Raw genomic sequence first — 19,701 nt, 5'->3', positions numbered from 1 at the left:
TTTGCCTTAAAGCATCAGGTATGCACAAGAGGCTATGGTCCAGCAGTGCCAGACTTGTGATATTCCATGAATTTGGTGATATTAGGGCTGATATAAGGCTGGCTTGAGCATGCCCAGGAATCCAGGGGGGGCAGAAGTTCTTTCTGTGAATGCCACCTCCCCGTAGACTGCTATGCCCCTTTATACTAAAGGTATAGATGTGGTCTCCTGTCTCAGGAGACCAAGGCAGAACAGTTAGCAGTTGATGGGACATTTGAGGGAATCCTACTGCATCATACAAATGAGAAAAAGTGCCAACATTCAGATTAGCTTTTCCCGGCTTTTGTTCGACTTTTAGAATGGATAAGGCTGTGGGAGGTACTGCTTTATTAGTCTAAATTTTGTGTAAAGCCTACTCGTGTCAGCAGGGCGTAGTAAGATCCTGAGGAAACAGCTTTGGGGGGGTGTTTGTTGCCCATCTTCTGTGGTAACATAGATCCTATAACAACCCCAAAGGTTGATTTCTTTTGAAGGTCTGAATTATGGAGCATTAAAGGTACACAGAGGATTTGTTTCAGAACACTGCATTTTCTGAAGCAGTTTTAGGACCAACTAATTTCTTGGAGTCGTGCTCCCAGGAAGTTGACTAATGGGAGTAGCTGAGGTAGCCAAGCTATAATATAAATGTATAGTGTAGCCGTATTGCTCGCCTGAAGGGTATATCCAGTTAACCACTTTGGCTACTGAGGGGTCAGTCTCATTACTTTGTCCACCCTGGACTGCGAAGTCCACCTCTGACAATGAAGTCATGATCTTCAGTCCTGAAGAAAGGAAAAGTCAGAAGAGTGGTTCTTAAGTGCTTCCTGCACTATAATGTTTCTGCTGTTATTACTGCGTTTCCTCTTGATTCCCTGAGCCACCTAAGCCATGCTTTTGAGCTTTCTTCTCATTTCAGAAACTACCAGACAACAATTTGTGGAGCAGAAGGTTGCAACTTTCCTTCACCCAGTCCCAAGATGCTGCAGGGCTGACTGCTGGCCATGCAGCCACTGGAGAGGAAAGAAACCCAGTGATGCTCATGGGATTTCAAAGGGGAGCGTTGGCTGCTCTCTGTGGTCTGGACCTGGACCGCATGCTTTGTCAGAATTCCCTTCAATACTTGATTACAGTGCTCAACAAGACCATCTAACTGGCCATGGTACACTGAGATTTTTAGCAGTTTAATTAACAGAGCCTTGGAGAGTTCTTGCATTGTAAGAGCTGTGAAATTAGTGCTGTAATGTATTTTGATTTGGTTACATAGACTGGCCTGGGAATTAGAGGTTTTATGAGTTAATTTTCTAGTGCTAATGGGCTTTGAAAATATAACTTCTGGGTGGTGGGAGATATAATCTAACAAGATCCCACAGTCTAACAATCATACAAGGATATAGGAGTATCCCACCTAATTTCTCCTGAGGGAACCAACTAACGTAACCTCTGAAAGAGAATGCAGAAGTAGTGGGGCCTAGGATACTTTGGAAGATACTGAGGACAGGATAGACATTCAACATCTTGTAGGCCAGGGTACCCTCTACGTGCTTACAAACATTAAGATCCAATTTTCAATATCACTGTGTGTGGAAAGGATAATATTCTTTCTTTTCAGGCTCTTTTTCATCAATCTGTTCCTATGCAAACTGCATCCCATGTAGTGTGTGTAGATGTGGGACGAGGTCTCTTTATTACATGTATGCTGAAAGGGAGGTATCTTTTTATTCTGTGAACTAATATAGCGATGACAATGATTAATGGTGGGATTTGTCCAGAAATGTGGCCACAAAATCTGTCTGAATGCAGTTTCAGAGACCGTAATATTCTCAGTGCTGGCACAGAGAATCGGGGATTTTGTTTTTCCAATCCGTAAGCAAAAATTGTTTTCTCCAGTCCATGGATGCTTTTTTCTACTCAGTTATTTTGTAATTCATCTGTATAAACCTTGTTTACTAATTTAAATGCATAACAGGCACAGTTTCAATAACTAATTTGTGTACATTTCTTCACAAAAGTCAGGTAGGATAACATTTCCTTGGAGAAGGTATATAAGAAGTCAAAAAAATATGTGTGACACGATTGCATCAGTCAAATACACACAATTACTGAGCTGTTGAAATGCACACTCATTTCATGTATTTATGTTTTCATTCTTAAAGAAAACAAAAAGAACTCAAACATTATTTTTATGCAAAGGAGATATACACTCATTCTCATCCTTTTAAATTAATGTTCACCATCCTTAAATGTAAATTAATAATTTACAACTCTACAATTATATTCAAATCACTGAGGGAAGGGAAGCGATACCTTTGTTTTTCTTCCAGTTCCTTTTAATGGAGTCTGTAGCCGTTATAATCATGGCAGATGTTACACTTTGAATATTACTGTTGTTCCAATATGTCTGCCTAAATTTACAGAAAACTTGAAATAGAAATAATGGGCTGTGAATTTCCCTGTTCATTTCAGTTATGCATTAAGTAAAATGCCAGTTTAAAGTTAGTTTTAAAAATTAGTACTGATAATTATGAGAAGGACATATCTTATTATTTCTTCCAAACTACATCTAATTGCAGGAGGTCTGTGTGGATAAAATGAATGTGGATAAATGCTAAGCATATAGAAAATTTGTATGTTAAGGCCTTTGAGAACATATTGCATGATCTGTTGGGGAAAACATAACTGGTTATATTGCATCCATTTAGCTTGAAGACGGACCCAGCTTTCATCAGTTTGGTAAATGTTATGTCAGGTAATGTGTAAAAGACTATGAGATCATGAACCATTGACAAAATACAGGTTTTATTTTTGTAAGGTGGCTAAGATCTTTATTGGGAGCTGTAAATTCAGGCAGTGATGCATTGAATCACACACATAAACAAAACTAAATTCTCCTCCTCCATCTCTCTATCCATAAATTTCCTTCTTCTTTGTAAACCAGTGCTGTAGTCCCAGATTTAATTAAAACAGTGATTAAAGTATCTGTAACTGCACACTCAAGCATAAGCTATAGCACACTCCTTAACAGCAGAGATGCATGCCTATCATATTTTTGTAAACCTGTTGTTTTCCCTTAGAAGCAGGCAAGCTAGTGTTTCATCTTAATGATGAACATGGACTGGACTGAAAAATTATGTCCCAGGTCCAAGGACAGCGTGAGTAGGTATTTCTAAAAGCTGTGCATATGGAGTACACATGTCTTCTCCTTGCAAGGAGCACAGTATTTTTGTCATTCTCTCACACTGTTGCTAATGTACAAAACCAGGACTGGAATTTTCAGTGTTGTACTTACACTGTGAGTTTGATTAATTGGTATTTGCAATGCTGGCAGGGGAGGGGGTTAATGTTTCTTGTATGTGTGCTAATGGTTGTCTCCAAGCTACACCATTTGCCTAATTGAGATCCTGCCTTGGTGCAGAAATGAGACGTACCATGTTTGTGGGTCTGTTTCGTACCACTGGTGGCAGTGGGAACTGTGTCAGTAATTTCAGAAGGAAGGGAATTAGGACGTCTAGAATGATGTAGGTTTTATTGAATACTAAATAATGTTCCTTAACAAGGCAAAATAACTCTTCTCTTAGTTTCTTTCATTACTTTTCTGCTTCCTTTGCCTTTGTCCCCAGCTTTTATCCTCTTACTTTCATAATCACGAGAAGCCAAATTAATCTCAGGTATAAGACTGCCAAACCAGCTTTGAATTTCTTTGACTGTTATGACACTTTATACTTCGAGCCCACCAATGAGGGCCAGAGACTAGCTAGGTCCTAACAGCTGAGATACTGGGTGGCTCATTAATTTGGCAGATCCATCTCCCACTCAGCCTCAGATGTCCGCATGTAAAGACACATCTACTTGTATCATGGCAGGTATCCATTCACTCATGAGTCACTTTATTTTCTTTTTGTATTAGGTATGCTACAGGTCATATGCTTTGCTTCCAGTAAAAATCACTTACTCCCTCTGTAAGTAACTATGTAATCAAATCCTGAGAGAGTAGGGGGGAAGGGACCCAGAATAAGAGGTTAAAAAGCAATCCTCCACTCAGAGAAGTAAAGCAATAAAAATAGGGTGCTCAGCTGGCGAAATTGTGGAGAGAGAAGGAGAGAAAGATTAAAAAATTAATCTCCAGAGTATAAAACTACAACTGAGGAATGAAAGTAGTTTCAAAGTGGCTGAACAAAGGGGAGGGAGAAGGTAAAATAATGAAATGGTAAATCCACATGGGCAAACTCAAAGATCACAGTCAGGATCAATGAAAACAAATGATAAGCAAAAAAAGCAAAACACACAAAACATTCCTATCCGTAAGCCAGAACAAACGATTAGGATAACAATTTGACATGCTTTTCAAATTTTTGAAGGAGGGAAAATGGCAACAGAAATAGTGAGGGGAACAATTTTAGAAACTGATAGTGGGAAAGAAAGGCTTCTATTCAACAGTTTCTCTATCTAATAATCTAAAAGTTTTTCTGTTCTAAGTATAAACCAGGCAAGATAAATTTACCTTCAAATGAGAGCAAACATGATTTATTTTAATTTATATGTATTTACATTCTATATGTGGTATACGATGGCTTTATTTTAAATAATAATGTCTCTGTGGAATCACTGTAATTTTTGCTCCTGAGTAGCCAGGTAGATTGCAATGCAATATCTTGACAGAGAGGTGGCAACTCCATGCACCACTGCTCTAACAGAGGTGGAGTAAAGTCTGAGGAGTCCCAACCTGGTACTGAAAACAGAGCCTTGTATTGACAACAGAGCATAGGTATTCTCCTTTACGTCAACGAGAGTTTGTATTTCTGGAGCAGGGCAAGCTGGTTCGCAACCTTGCTGTCCTGTGTATTTTTGTATACGTGGTAGCAGCAAAACATAGGATTGCAACATCCAGCTCACTCACCTATCCTCCTCATCCGTGGAGCAGGAAAATCTCTTTATGCTGGAAAGCAGCAAAAACATCCAGCAAAAACGTTCAGCTTCAAACTCAGCTGCCTGGATTTCAGAGCCTTTGATGATGTGTATGCCTAAGTTTCCATTACAGCCACTGGAGCCTACTCAGCTCACCGTGGGCATTTATTTTAGGAAGAGCCGAACAGCTCTCTAGACTAAGCCTAGCCTCTAAGCATCGCCGCCGAAGATCTCGACTGGCTCTAACGGGACTTCAGACGCTTCGCTGGTGTATGGAGACCTGCGTGTAGGAGTCTGAATCCGCAAGCCGCCCTTTGGGTGCCGTGGCCCGGGCACGGCCCCGGGGAGCCCCGCGGAGCAGGCTGGGCGGACGGGACGCTCGTCGTACCCGGCGGCTTGGGCTTCAGCGGCCACCCAAGCCCTGCCGCCGCCGTCCCGCGCCGGGAGGCTGCACGGCCCCCATCGGCGATCCTGGGCTGGGATCGAGTGTACGAGGTGTCTTGCATAATGAAGAGTTCGGCAGGTACCGTTTTACTGGGGACTGGTGGCTGTTTTCTCTGCTGAGGGCAAACATACTGGCTGAAGCCTCTGTGTTTTTTAACCCCTGCATGCAAAATATCCCACTGTCATTCATCGGGCCTTCAGAATTTCTGCTAAAAAAGTAAGCTGGGCCATTGGGAAAAAAGAAAGAAAAGGTTAGGTCGTTTGTTCTGATTATAAAATCCATGACTGTTATTTAACATCCAGTTCACTTCAAGTCTGTTGGCAATGCTCCCTCCTGTATTTCCTGAACGTGTTCTTACAAACAAGTTTTCTGGAGGGGTGAGGGCTGATGCAGGGAGTTTGAAACTCAGCGGAGAGGGGAGAGTTACTTTTTTTATTTATGACTGTGAGTATTTGTTGCTGTGCCTAATAGGACCCCTGACTTAAAAGATACTGTCTAGCTTACAAAGTAAAAACAAGTATTACATGTCAAACTCCTGTTTTCATATTAAACCCTTACCAAACTAAAAAAAAAAAAAAGAAAAAAAAAAAAAGAAAAATATTCTGGAGAAATCAAAAGTCCTGGAATTTTCTATGTCAAGCCGATCTGACGCAGACAGTACAGACTAAAGAGAAGACTTTTTGTGCTTGCGGTTTAAATAGGATGAGGTTAATATTGTCTTCCTAAATGTAATCTCTTTCTCCAGTGATATGATATCGTGATTCTAATTTTAATTACAGAGATGGGTGGGTTGGATCACTAAAATTGAGATTTGGGTGTGGATTTATAGCCCGGCTCCTCCCTGTAAAGGTTGAGACTACTTGTGTCTGGACTCATCTTTTCAATTAATTTGCAGTAATTAAAGGGTGCTGTGTGGGATGGTGCTAAAGAGAAACACAATTAAAATGTAATGCTTCTCCTTTGGTATCTGCATCCTTATTTATTTTCAACGATCTTTAATGCTCTGATGAGTTTAAGTCTTCCTGTATCACATACTGCGCGAGCAGAAATATGTGAGTGAACTGTTGCCAATGGCTCTGAGCAAGCATGGGGCATGTTTCAGATTACATGGTGTTTTCTTGTTCAGATCTGATCTTCTTGCTAGGAGAGGCTGAGAAAGGCAGCTCTAGGGGATTTACTTCTAGCAGCAGCAGCAGCACATGATCCATCAATCGCGTGATTCTCACCACCGAGGACTAATGGGGAGGGTGAAGAAAAAGTGAACGCTGCCTTGGGGAAGCAGCAGCATTTTCTTCTGTTCGTGGGGCCCCTCCACCAGACGGACGCTTCATGGCTTCTCCCAGGTTAGAAACCTACTGCTGCCCGAACCGGGATGCAGCTACCCAGCTAGTGATGAATTTCCAGCCTGAAGTCTTCTGTGGAGTTTGCATTGGCAGCGCCTCTGTCAGTCTGCTACTGACCATCCTGCAGCTCCTGCCGAAGAAGGGACAGAGCCCGCGGAAGATGCCCAAAGCCTCCTCCTCTTCCACCATCCTTCTCCTTATCTCCATTTGTGACATCCTTGGTGGCTTAGGTAAGCGCCAGCTTGATGTCCCTCACCTTTGCTGCAGCAGGCTCTGGTTGCTCTGAGGTACCGTAGCTAAATGAATCTGGTGAGTGGACAACAGAGATTTCTGAGGGAAACATGCTATATGTATTCACAGGAAGATTTGGGCTAAGTGAGATCAGAAAGTGGTGGGCCTTTGGGGGGAGAAAGGTCTTGTTTAATAGTTACATTTTAGAAGTAAAAGCTTTTGACAAATCTACACCAAAATCTCTGCTTTCAAACAAATTAAAATCCACAGCAGTGGCTGGTTCTCAGAGTAAAGCATAAAAGCGGAGGCGAGGCAGCACATTTAAAACTAAAGCTGACATCAAACACTCAGCTGATCTTTAGGACTACATTTGAAAAACACTTCCTATATGTCTTTAAATCCTCTCAGACCACGTTTGCCGTCTTGTTCATGTGCCAGCCACTTCTCTGGGCACATCACATCGACAGCAGACGAGTTGGAATTGCAGCTGTACACAGATCATGCTGGACACAGGCTTTTGAAATGTGAGCAAAGCTCCCTTATCAAGGACAACCTGCTGCCGGCCCCTGGCTGATAGGCTGGAGGAATATAACAGAGAATAAAACAAAACTCGTGAGTCAAAATGAAACTAATGTGTCTAAATCTGTCCTGTCACTCTATGGCATTTACTGCCAAATTAGGTATAAATTACCATGACATATGCTATGAAAATACAGGATGAGTTTGTTTCTACAGTAACATTTTTCCCTTCACATTAGATAACAGAAGTAGTGCTGTTTTGTAAGTCTCTCTCACTGCCTGGGGAAGGAGTGGGATTTCAGGTCTTTTCCCCTTTCATACCTAGCCAGGTTCTCTCATGGTACATGGTAAGTACCAATATTAAAACAAATGATAGAGGGGGAAATAAAAAAAGAGAGAGAGATGGAAAAAATGTGTGTGCATTCATCTGGAAAAGGTCCTTTCAGTCAGATGAGGCCAGCAGTAAATAAAGTTATTTTTCTCCCTTTCCTCTTTCACCAGCAAACTCAAACTATTTATCCATCACTGTCTTTGAATTAGACTCTGGTGGGTGCGAAACTGTTCTCTCTTGGTGGGAAACCTCGTGGTTTTGTTCTGCCATATGTTGGTGCTTTAATGCCTATTATTTCAAGCAAACCCCAAAAATCTCACTAACAAACTGTAAGTTCATTTAAAAAAATGTGTATTGTTCTCACCTAATTCCAAAGCCCTGCTTTGTTCAGTCCTGTGACAGAGAGGAAAAGAGCTGCTTTTAAAAATGAAGGCAGCGAAAAGTGGGAAATAACTTTTTTCTGCAATAAGGGATTATAGAGAAATTAACATTAGCTTATGAATAAATGCTGGTAAAGTTGTAAATAGTTAGCTACTGGTTTATGTCAATCTGTTAAATGCCACCCGATTTATTTTAGGGAAGCGCATGACAGTATCTGTAAGTAAGTGAGATTTTAATCTACATAACATTTCAAGTCCCAGCAGCTTCAGACTCTTGCGGCTACTTCCCCTGAGCGATTTCACCGACGTTTAAATGGTGCAGTTGTTCCTGCTGCGCTCCTCTGCAGCCGTAGCCTTCCTGTGGACGCACAAAATCTGGGCTGCGATGTGAAATATGTGGCCGGGGAGAAGCATGTGATTCAAATCACACCAGCAGGTTCAAAGCATTAAGACATTTTTTTTTTCTTTAGGTATGATCTTCAGGTCAAGTGTATGGCTAGGCTTCCCAGGCTTCATAGCTAACATTTCTGTGGCGAACGGGACCGACGTGTGGCCTTCTGCTTTCTGCGTGGGGAGCGCGGTAGGTACAGAGATCGTCTCCCCTTCCTCCTGCTCCCGCTCGACGAAACCGCCGGCTTGGTTTGTGCCGGCACAGCACCGCTAATGCCCCGGCGGCTCCGTCGCACCCGTGGCACGAGGGTATCTGCCCGCCTTCTCCGGCGGGAATCGCAGCCTGCGCCGTGGCAGCGGGGGCCGACTGAAACCAGCAGCTCGGGTAGCTCAGATTAGCTTTTGTGGCACGAGAGCGTGCGTTTTAGACGCAGAGGGGCTGCAGGATAAATACAGCCAAAGGCGCAAAGCTGCTGGCAGGAGGTCTGTCCCTGCTATGCGGGATTACAGCTCAGATTGCTGCTTATATGGGCGTTCAACCACTGCATCTGGCCAAGTCTAATTAAATACCTGCTGGATTAAAACACAAGAATAAGAAAGTGTAAATGCGTTCCAAAAGTGCAGATTAAAACTCCAATATTACAAGCACAGTACTGAGACATATAATTTGAGTTTACTGTACAAGAAAAAAGGCCACGTTTTTTACCAAAATGACAAATAAGACAGACCATCATTTTACCCAAATTCAACAGGAACATAGGGGGCCCAACGAATTCATACATGAGCAATAACAGTATTAGCGTTACAATTCAAAGTTTACAATATAGAAGGAATATGCTGCATGTAAACAAAATTATTCAGCTCCAGTAGTTTTAAAATAACACATGCCAAACTGAACTCACTGTACCTTATATGCCTATATAATGACAATTTCAGACATGATAGTGTTGTGCCATAGAAGCAAATACCAGTTGTACGCATCTATCGATTCTCAATTCCATCATACATGTTTAAGTTTCGCTTTTTAGATGCAAACGTTGATTTGTTTTCTTTGAGGAAGAGGAAAACAACAACATCAGTATCTTGTAGCAAGAATGTCCTATTCAAAAGCCATGTTTCCCTATGTCTTAAATTTCACTTTCTGGCCCTTAACACAAAAAGTAGTATAAAAATACTGTGACAAAGATACTGTATGCAGACTGTTTGTTTTTCATTTGGATCTCAGGTTAGATGGTGAGCAGCATAGCGGTCTACCACAATTTTTATTTTCCCTTTCTTGGGCTCTGGCAAAGTGCTGTAATTTGAGTCACTTGCTAAACTTAGATTTAATTATATTGGAATGAAAAACGACCCTCCTTCCATTCACTTTCCCTAACATATTCTCATGTGAGTTAATAAAATGTTTCTGATTCTATTTTCATTTTCTTTAGTACTATTGTTTTATTTTACTTAAGCACAAGCCAATACAAACTCCAAATAGCAAGGCCTTTAGGCATATCCTTTGAATCACACCCTTTGGTTTGCAGAGGGGTACCCTCTCAGGCACTGTAGCAAGATATGTCATTTTTCTAAAAAGTGAGATAGCATATGAAGATTTTGGTTTTAAGTGCATCTGATATATTATTTTTGGAGACAGTCTTGTCTTCATTGGATTTTCTGGGTGGAAGGACTCTGCAGTTTATTTTTGTATGTGTGTGTATGTATAGTAAATTGCACATTTTTCAACTGCAGCAAATATGTAAAAGTGCAGATGAAGTTACATGCTGAGTCCTGTGAGTAAAGCGCATTAGAAGGAAGACTGGAATTTTATTTTCTGGCTCCTGTGCACTAGGAAAATGTCATGGTGTTTGAATTAAATAATGAATAATTCGTGCCGCAAATGACTAGGCATAGGGTCTACACCCATGGTGAAAGGAAATATTTCCCAGCTTGATTTGCCTTTTGAAGGGAGGAATGGTAGACCTCTATTCACTGACGTTTGGCTCAGTAACAAGTATGTTGCTTTCCAGCTGTAAAATGATGCTACTATGGAGCTGTGATAAAGGATATTCAGATAAGAACTGAAAGAGGGCTCAGGGGGAAGGTAATCAAAATATTAAAATAGTTCCAGGCTATTACAAAGAGCCAGCTCCTATGGGGAAGAAATTTGGAATTTATGAACAGTGGCAAAGAAAGGTCACTTATGTAGGCTCATGGGAAAAATGCATAGGGTCAGCTCATGAACACTGTAGAATTTAACTTGACTTGAACCTGTTTCCTTTGGATTTTTATTGAAGAAATCAGTCAGAGAGTTCAGTAAGGATAATTTTTCCAGAAGATGAGTGATATTTTTGTTAATGACCTTTTTTTCTTAATAATCGTTCCCTGAATCAGGTTCTTGTGCATGGAGGAAACACCCGTCACATGCAGAACCCATGATGCACAGGCACACTGTGGTGATGACTGCCCTCGTCATATTTTCATGCCTCAGCTACTGAGAAACTACTAAAATTTTAACCTAAAATTAAAACATCCTCACTATAAATTTCTTCGGGCTTCACTCACAACACTGAGGGTTAGGACTGGAGAGGTAAATAGCAGGTTCTCTAAATGAGAGTAAGCTGTGAAAGCAAATGCTGTACAATTTACCTATGACTTGACCCGTTGGCTACAGCAATGCTGTTCCTGTGATTTTTGAGTAAGATTTCATACTTCGTAATCTCAGCTGGAAAATACACGCATTTAAAGAACAAATCACCAGGCTAAAGGTTTGAGTCCCTCCCCTGTCCCCCGTGGTACTTGAGAAGCAGCTGTGATATTTGGCATTTTTTTTCCCTGCAGATGTGGATCCAGCTATTATATAGTGCTGGCTTCTGGTGGTTGTTTTGCTATGCCGTTGATTCTTACTTGGTGGTAAGAAGATCAGCTGGACTGAGGTACCAGAGTTAAAGCTCTGAATCTGTTATTTTCCTTCCAACACTGTATGTCCATGTTTGTCTGCAGCTATCTGAGTGTGTAAGTGAAGGTTGTACAAATATCTGATCTTCATACGGTCACCAGGTAATGCACGGATGAGTGGTGTGCTAAGTGCTTAAATTGCCAGGGCAGTGCTCAGATATTGATTTGTTTATGTCCAACTGGAATTTAAATGTAACTGGATTCATTTAACCCTTGGAAAAATAGGGAGCAGATTGGGCTCTATAAACTTTATTGGAGCAAGATAACAATTTTTGTCCCTACCCCGTACTCAAAATTGATTCTTGTGAAAAAAAAAAGTGTTATCCTGAAAATAAAGTGGGAGGGGGAAAGTGCTCAATTTCATATAGTTCATTCTCCAGGTATTTTTCTCAGATTTTCTATTTTATCCACTTCTCAGTGTTGTCATTATTACGCTTCTGATCACATTTGTAAACTTTTTAAGAACGATACGTATTTACTGTACATTTTTCTGCAATGCCTGCAACAGAAGAACCTAAACCCTTTGGAAAGTACCATGCTTTAACGCCAGGCAGAAAATAAAAGGTGTTTCTAAGTTGGTTGTTAGAAAGGCAAAATGACCTTCAGTTGCTGTGCTATACGTGGAATTATGTGACTCTGTTTCCAGATGATACTGAGGAATCAGGTACTGGAGACATGGTTCGTCTGGTAGATGTTATCAAAATGGGTATTTCTGAGTTAACTTCAGCCTGCAGAGGATAAACCTCATTTTGTGAAGTCTCATAGTTCTAGTCTGAAACAACTGGGACCTACCTTCTTCCCCCATCCCCGTTAACCAAAAAAATCATGTGTATTTTGGGCTGGATTCTAAGATTAAAGTAAACAATGGAAGACTTTCTACACACACAGATCTGAATCTCCCTAAGATGGGAGCAGTATCCAACTCTGAAAGTTGAACATAATTCTCTGCAAATTACAGAAGGGTGGTTTATTTGACTGTTTGGCTCCATTCTTACATTTTAATCCCCTAATTTGCTCTCTGCAGGAGAAATGAAGGGTGCAGGGGTTCCTTCTGGAAATCTGGGGATAAGGGAAAGGCTTTCCACCCTATAGGTTAGAGGACACAGGACTTCTGTGTGCAAGCCTGAACAACCGCTTTGGCTCATCTTTTTTTCTGACTCCCCCCCCCCGCCCCACCTGCTTTCCTTAGTTTAATGTACCACCAGTGTTGTTTCTGCAGCATTTCATATCTGTAAAGCTCTGTTTCAGCGAGGCTCCTCTTTTTATGTTGCAACGTGGAAAGTGTAACGTTTGATATCTTTAATTACTGCTGTCCTGTTTGGTGCCTGCAGTACGATTGTGCTGTACCACATGATGACGTGGGGCCTCGCGGTGATGCTCTGCGTGGAGGGAATTGCACTGCTTTACTACCCTTCTCTCTCCAGGTAAGCAGGGCTCTGGGAACAGACTGAGAAATCATAGCACTCTCTGGTCGTTCAAATGTCTTTCGGTCAGCTTTAGAGACAGACATCCAAATGTTGGGGTTTTTTTGGTCTTTGACAAGCGTGTCCCACTGGGTCGGTGAGTATTCTAGAAATACCAGCCCGGGTTTCAGGGGGCCCTGAAGAAATTTGCCAGGCAATACATGCACTTTGGCGTGCAGCAGGGCTGTGATACAGCTTCTGCCATGAGCCACCGTTCTCCCACTCTTGGTTTTAGCTTTCTATTTGTTCCTTTAAATTTGAGAAAAAAATGCACAGGCAGTGAATGTTAAAAATCAGCTTTGTGTCCTATGTGAACTGGTGCTGAAGGTCTGTGAATTAAAAGTTTAGCATCTGTTCGCTTCATTCCTTTTATTTTTTTAAGTTGAAGGTGACATAGATAGAATAGCCAGAACTGTCAGCTGTGGAAAAATAATGTGTAAGCTGTTAATGATTTCTTCTCAGCTGTGAAAATGGCTTGGAGCATGCAATCCCACATTACATCACAACCTATGCCCCACTCCTGCTAGTGCTGGTGGTCAACCCAATCCTGTTTAGGAGGACAGTATCAGCAGGTATGTTCCTAGTGGCCAGCATCGCTCAGTATGTGTGTGTGATTTAGCAACATAACAATACTGTAAAAAGTCATGCCTGCGTATTCAGTGATGTGGGATAGCTCCTCATTAAATCATAATGATACAGCAAAGGGTGGGAGGGAGTTGCCTATTGAAATGAAGATACCATCTTGATGGGAGATTTGCCCTAGAGAGACACTCTGATGGCATACTCAAGCTATGCAGATTGCCAGGGGTGTTTCTATGTTACTAAATTACTCTTGATTTGAAGTATCTGAGGCAGTGTGTAGTGGATGCTTAACTCTGCTGTAGTATTGGTACCAACCCGCACTCTGGAATGTAACTTTTTCTGGTTTAAAGATAATGTTGGTGAGATCTGATAGTTGATTTAACTTCTTGGCAGCCCTGGAGGAAAAAAAAAAAAAAAAAAAAAAAAAAAATCAGAATTTTGTCACTCCTGATTCTGAGATTATGAAACAAATGAGAATTGTACAGAAGTCAGATAGGATCTTGAAGTTCCCATTTAATTTATTATCCAGTGCTTTGAAGAAATGAAACTTAAAAAAAGCCACAGATTCAATGCATTCTTTGCATGCAGTATGACCAGTGCTAGATGTTTGCAGTACCTGAATTCATACTTATCATCTACACATTGAATATATAATACCAGCTACAGAAGACCTTGTATTCTCAGTTCAGTCTTCATCCCATCTATCCCGCATCCCTCAGTAATACTAATTTTCAAAAGAACAGTTGTCCCTTTAAAAAGTTGTTCGTATAAAAAGTTGCTTTTTGTATGGGAAAAGACACACTGCGTATATTTGTGTTTGTGCATATGTATATTCCTTGTGACATCTGAATAGCATGTGGCATAATAATGTCTATTTTGCTAACATTACACTGTCAAGTTTTAGAGGTGTAGCCAATCCTGTATCAATTGACCAATGAAATATAATGTGCATAATAGCATAGAATGTATTCTATTTTAGTCTAAACATCACATAATAAATTTATCATTATATCACATGTTATACAGAAGTTGTAACCACTACCTTTTGTTGTAAAAGCAAAGTATGTTGACCATACTGTTTTCTATTTTCAGTGAGATTGACAGAAGAAAAAACAGCTAGTGGGGTATCACTCATTTTAGGAATCCATAATGTGTACTTCTTTTCCTTTAGTATTAGGCTATATGTGAGATTCCTTGATGATGGTCTTTCCAGCTTCTGAACTGCTGCTGGAGACAAATCCATCTGTTCCTTTGTTCCCTCTTTACAGACATCTCTCTTCTGGATCCTTGTGCCTATAACTAACAAGATACATGTATATTAATGAACATAATTATATACTTTCCAGTTGCCTCCTTACTGAAAGGGAGACAAGGGATTTACACAGAGAATGAAAGACGTCTGGGGACAGAGATCCAGATCCGCTTCTTCAAAATTATGCTGGTATTCATTATTTGGTAAGAGGTACATTATTTTGTTTTAAACTGCCTTTTTCCCAGCTGGAGAGGGTCAGGGACAAGAATAGAGTCTGATGGGTTGCTTCATGTGTTTGTCTTTATGCTTGGAAGGGAAGGTGTCTAAGGAAGAAGTAGCTCTAAACTAGTTCACAAAGTAGCTGAATCACTCATGTAGCATCACAGGGCTGCAAGGAAATGATAAAAAATGTTTAACCAACAGGAAGACAATAACCCCAAGAAACAATAGCAAAAAAAAAAAAAAGGGTGGGCCAGACTAAAGCTGTCTGGAACAGCAGCTCCCCAGCACCATGGGCTGATAGATGGCTTTCTGTACTCAAGAGTTCTCAGAGCCTCTTGTCACCAAACACGTCACTGAAAACCTACAATTAAATATGCTACTACAACCGGCTTCATGGTCCTGACTATGATTATATAATGCAACCACCTCTGTGGTCTGCAGATCCCACGTGTGTGAAAAAAGCACGGATATCAACTGGAAATACAGGGTCATATGCTAGAAAAGAAATCTCCGTATGATTGTGTGTGAAATTTCTGATCATTTAATCTTTTTTTTTTAAATATTCCATCTTCCTCCATGAAAATAGTACTTTGGGGGAGGACAGGAAGGAGTTAAGAGGGAGGGAACAAAGAAAGTGGGGAAGGAGGGACGCTGCACACCTCATCCCTAAATCCCTGCACCTTTGCTCCAGCAGCACCACCCAGTATGAAAGATCCTGGAGTGGTTAACTGGAACTGGAGGTACTGGGAGCACACAGCAAAACTGAGCTGGAATAGGGCCTGCTTTTGGAGAAAATGTTTTTCTTTACTGCGATGTCACAATTACCACACAGCGCTAAAGGCCCCAGAAGGAGTGGTGATCCACTCTGCAAGGGTCTGTGCAATGAGCTGGCGAGAAGCAGTCCCCGCTGTGAAGTGTTTGCTACCTACGTGGGTGACACAAGCAACGGGGAGGAAGGAAATGGTCCTGGAGTAGTGAAATGACTTGGCCAAACTTAACAGTCTCTACAACTACTTACGTTTTGTATACGCAGGTACATTAATGCATGTTACGTTGCTTTAAAAGGCTGAGAAGGGAGAAAGGTTGGACTCGATGATCTTGAAGGTCTTTTCCAACCTAAATGATTCTATGATTCTATGATTCTATTCTTGTCTTCTGTCTGCTGTAAACCGGAGTGCTCCGGAGGGAAACGATTGTCTTTTCTTGGGGAAGAACAGAGTCCGCTTGCCTCGGGAGAGGGGTCTCTAGTGCGAAGGGTGGGTAGCCGGCAGGGGAGGGGGCGAGCCGGCAGGGAAGGACCCCGCAGCACGGCTTCCTGGAAATTGCTGAAATAACGAGGAGCAGAGACTTAGCCAGCCTTCCAGGGCTGTGGAAACAAAGAGCCCAGAGGCACGGCAGAAGTGCATTGCAACCTAAGGAATGGTGGCCAGTTTCTGGTCTGGGAGCAAGCATGAGAGAAAGGACCGATTCCCCAAGGACACAGTGGGGACATCTGTTTATTTCCATGCTGTCTCATTCTAGGTTTTCCTATTAAATGAAATAATCACAGCTGTAGTTTTGCGTTTCGTTCTCCTAATAAAACATAAGCTTTAGAGTGCAAAAACTCTCTCAAAGGTTATTGTAGGGAAAGACTCAGGCAGTCCTGTCTCAGAAGCTTAGGGAAGAGTCCCTTCCATCCCAGAAGTCAAATATGAGATGAATTAGTCGAAGACAGCAGGTTGGGGCAACATGGGGTAGAAGAGCTGCCTGCAGATTTGGGAGGGGAGAGCAGGAGGATTTACACTGTGATAAAAATATAATTGCAGGAAGGACATGTATAAACCCATTTAGAAAGCATGACATGAATTCTGATAATTTCCTTTCTGAAGCTGCAGTAAAACTATAAAGAAACACTGGTCTGTCTGTTTAGAAGTCATTAAAAGTTACAGCCATTTGCTATAACCTTTATTTAGTGTAGAATATCCTCAGTTTCTTTCACAGGATGAGGCGTGATTATGCTCATCCTTCTTTGGAAACAGAAATTACCTTTATTCCAAAAATTTGATGGCATTTTCAAGGGTTTTAAAGTCAACTTTTGTTTTGCGTTGTAGTTTTTTTATGGACATTTTGAAAGTCTGCTGTAATCTAACCCTGAAATTCTAATGCCAGCTGGAGTTTCTGCAGCCTTTTACAACACATATGCATATATTTGGTTTCCTTACCTGTAAGCACTATCCTTTTAAGCCACAAGCAAAAGAAGTCAGCATGCATGATATTCCCATTATGGATCACAGTTGTGTATCATCTCAATTTTATCCTGCAACTTACTGTTCTGCAGCAAGCTCAAATAATCAGATTCAATTTTTTTTGTTACATTGATTTCTTTGTCTAGGCCTGGGCTAGTAGGTAAGTGTCTGGTTTTTGATCATGATCTGAGAGACCTACTGGTCCCTTAAGATTGAGACTTAACATAAAAAAAAAAACCTCACTCTTCTTATTAGTGATCCTAATTTCTATAATTTGAAAGTAAAACATATTTTACATATACATACATATATATGTATAACTGTTGTCATCTTCTTTACTCCTGCAATAGCTGGTCATCCAATATCATCAATGAGAGCCTTTTGTTCTATCTCGAAATGCAGCCAGATATCAATGAAATACCCCTGAAAAACATCAGAAGTGCTGCACTGATCACATGGATTATAATGGTAGGTCACCTGTGACATTGCTTAGTCTTAGAAATCACTTTTATACGACTGGTGGAACAGGACCAGTGTAGCGGGTGGTTTATGATTTTGGGGGATATAAACACTCTGAAAATGAAGGAAGAAAAGCAGAAAGAGTGAGAAGGGAGTAGTCACTGGGAGTGCTTTTTGCTTATAAACTTTGTGAAAAATGTACCAAAGGCCAACTTTTTCTCCCATTTACTGGAGTATGCATTCTCTCTGTGAGTGATTGCTACCCATTTTAAGATCCAGAACAGACCACTACACTGATTTCTAGTCTAACCTTGCTAACCTCTGCCATAATGCAAGCTACAAAGTTTTAGCTCATGATTCCTGAAGTTTCCCCAATAAAATGGGCGTTTTCTGGTAATTTTCTGTTTGTAACTAGGATTTTCTTTATTATAAAGAATAATTGCATCTTACATCATGACATTTGGATAATTATTTGGGGACAAATACATGAAAAATCTTGAAAGCAATGCACCGAAAAATAGCTGTACAATGCCGGCCTCTTACTGTACCCTAACTTTTTTTATCCTATTGGAATATTTGAGGGAATATTGCAGGTTCCTTTTCCAAGAGAGTTTATTCTGGAGCTGTTAAATACCTGTAAGGCCTAAGCACGCTTTGTGTAGTTAAGTCCTTGAGCAGTTCTGTATTGAAGAGCTAAGCGATGTAACGGATTTGCTACAACCTCCTCTGACAAGGAGCAAACACATTCCTGTGGCAGGGACCTTGCTTTTGCTCACCTGGAGAGTGAATTTTTTTGGAAATCACTTGGGATTTTCTTTTTCAGTGTCTCTCTCCATTTTTCCATTCCACTTTGATGGACATTTTCACTGCCTCAGGAATCTGCAGCAATTCCAGACAGCTCAATTCCTGCTATTTTAAAAAAACTCATGTGTGCTAGTGTCTACTCTCCTATATTTGACTTGGCTTCTAGTGAAAAATATAGTATTTGCTTTTGTGAATAAAAAAGTTTAGACCTTGTGGGGGAAGTTAAAAACACATCAGGGAGTTGACCAGCTAAAATTCATGCTAGAAAACCATTTGGTGCTTACTGTTCACTGGGATGACCTCAGCATATTGGAACAACAGGTCGTGGTGTTTCACTCCGATTTGTTTGTGTCTGCAATGGGAAAACCACACATTTTTATTTGCATGCAAATAGCATATTTTAAAGACAGCAATCGTTCAGTGAAAGGGAAGTTGTTAATGCGTGCAAAGAGTTTTGCTGGAGTTGAAAATGGAGCCTTGCTGGTGTAACTCCTGTTGCGCTTCTCTTTCCTAGGGGGTTCTTAATCCGATGCAAGGCTTCCTCTTCACGTTAGCTTTCTATGGCTGGACGGGATGGAGAGTGGACCTGAAATGGCGAAAAAGAGAAATACCCTGGGAATCAATGTCCTCATCAACTGTGGGTGAAAATGCCTATCCCTCACCAGTGAACTACCAAAGCAACATCCACGATTCAAAGAAGATATCGACAACTGACAGCCAGCAGACCGATGAGGCTATAAGCATGTTGTCTGAAGGTAACACCAGCGGTGATGACAGGTTAACCAGGAGCTCTCCCATCTACCAGGGCTGGTAGTTTATAGGCACGGAGCTGGAGCCCACTTCTCACGTTGTCAATAAAACCACGGCACTGTGTGAACTGTTGCGTGCTCTGGAATTAGGTTTGTGCCCAATGGCTTGATGGCATATCCTATAACTTGTGTGTGTGTGTGTGTGTGTGTGAGAGAGAGAGCGTGTGAGACAGATATTATGGTTTATGTCTTCATTTACTTTATAGGAGATGCATTAACAGGTATAAAGGCCTGATTGATCCTTTTTCAGCAGGGGTATATCTCTGCAAAGATCTCTGTTACTTATGATTCGTTTTCATCCATTTTGTTTTAATCTCTCTTGTAACCCCCATATGGTAGAAGAGTCTTTTGTTTAAATAAATGGACTATTAATATGTTGGGTTTTTAAA

The 19,701-nt window shown here is 41.1% G+C and overlaps 1 protein-coding gene across 1 annotated transcript; it reads left to right on the top strand.

Moving 5' to 3' along the window:
• Positions 1–916: 916 nt before the first annotated feature.
• On the top strand, positions 917–19,701 carry GPR143 (G protein-coupled receptor 143). The gene is made up of 9 exons (XM_029999256.2): positions 917–5,443; positions 6,492–6,938; positions 8,640–8,749; positions 11,380–11,474; positions 12,828–12,920; positions 13,422–13,531; positions 14,888–14,996; positions 17,591–17,708; positions 19,018–19,701. The coding sequence occupies exons 2-9, from the start codon at positions 6,695–6,697 to the stop codon at positions 19,315–19,317; spliced, it is 1,179 nt and encodes a 392-aa protein (XP_029855116.1). The 5' UTR covers positions 917–5,443; positions 6,492–6,694; the 3' UTR covers positions 19,318–19,701.

Source organism: Aquila chrysaetos, chromosome 23, assembly GCF_900496995.4.
Source record: "Aquila chrysaetos chrysaetos chromosome 23, bAquChr1.4, whole genome shotgun sequence".
NCBI lineage: Eukaryota > Metazoa > Chordata > Aves > Accipitriformes > Accipitridae > Aquila > Aquila chrysaetos.
This window is presented reverse-complemented; position numbering and strand designations above follow the sequence as displayed.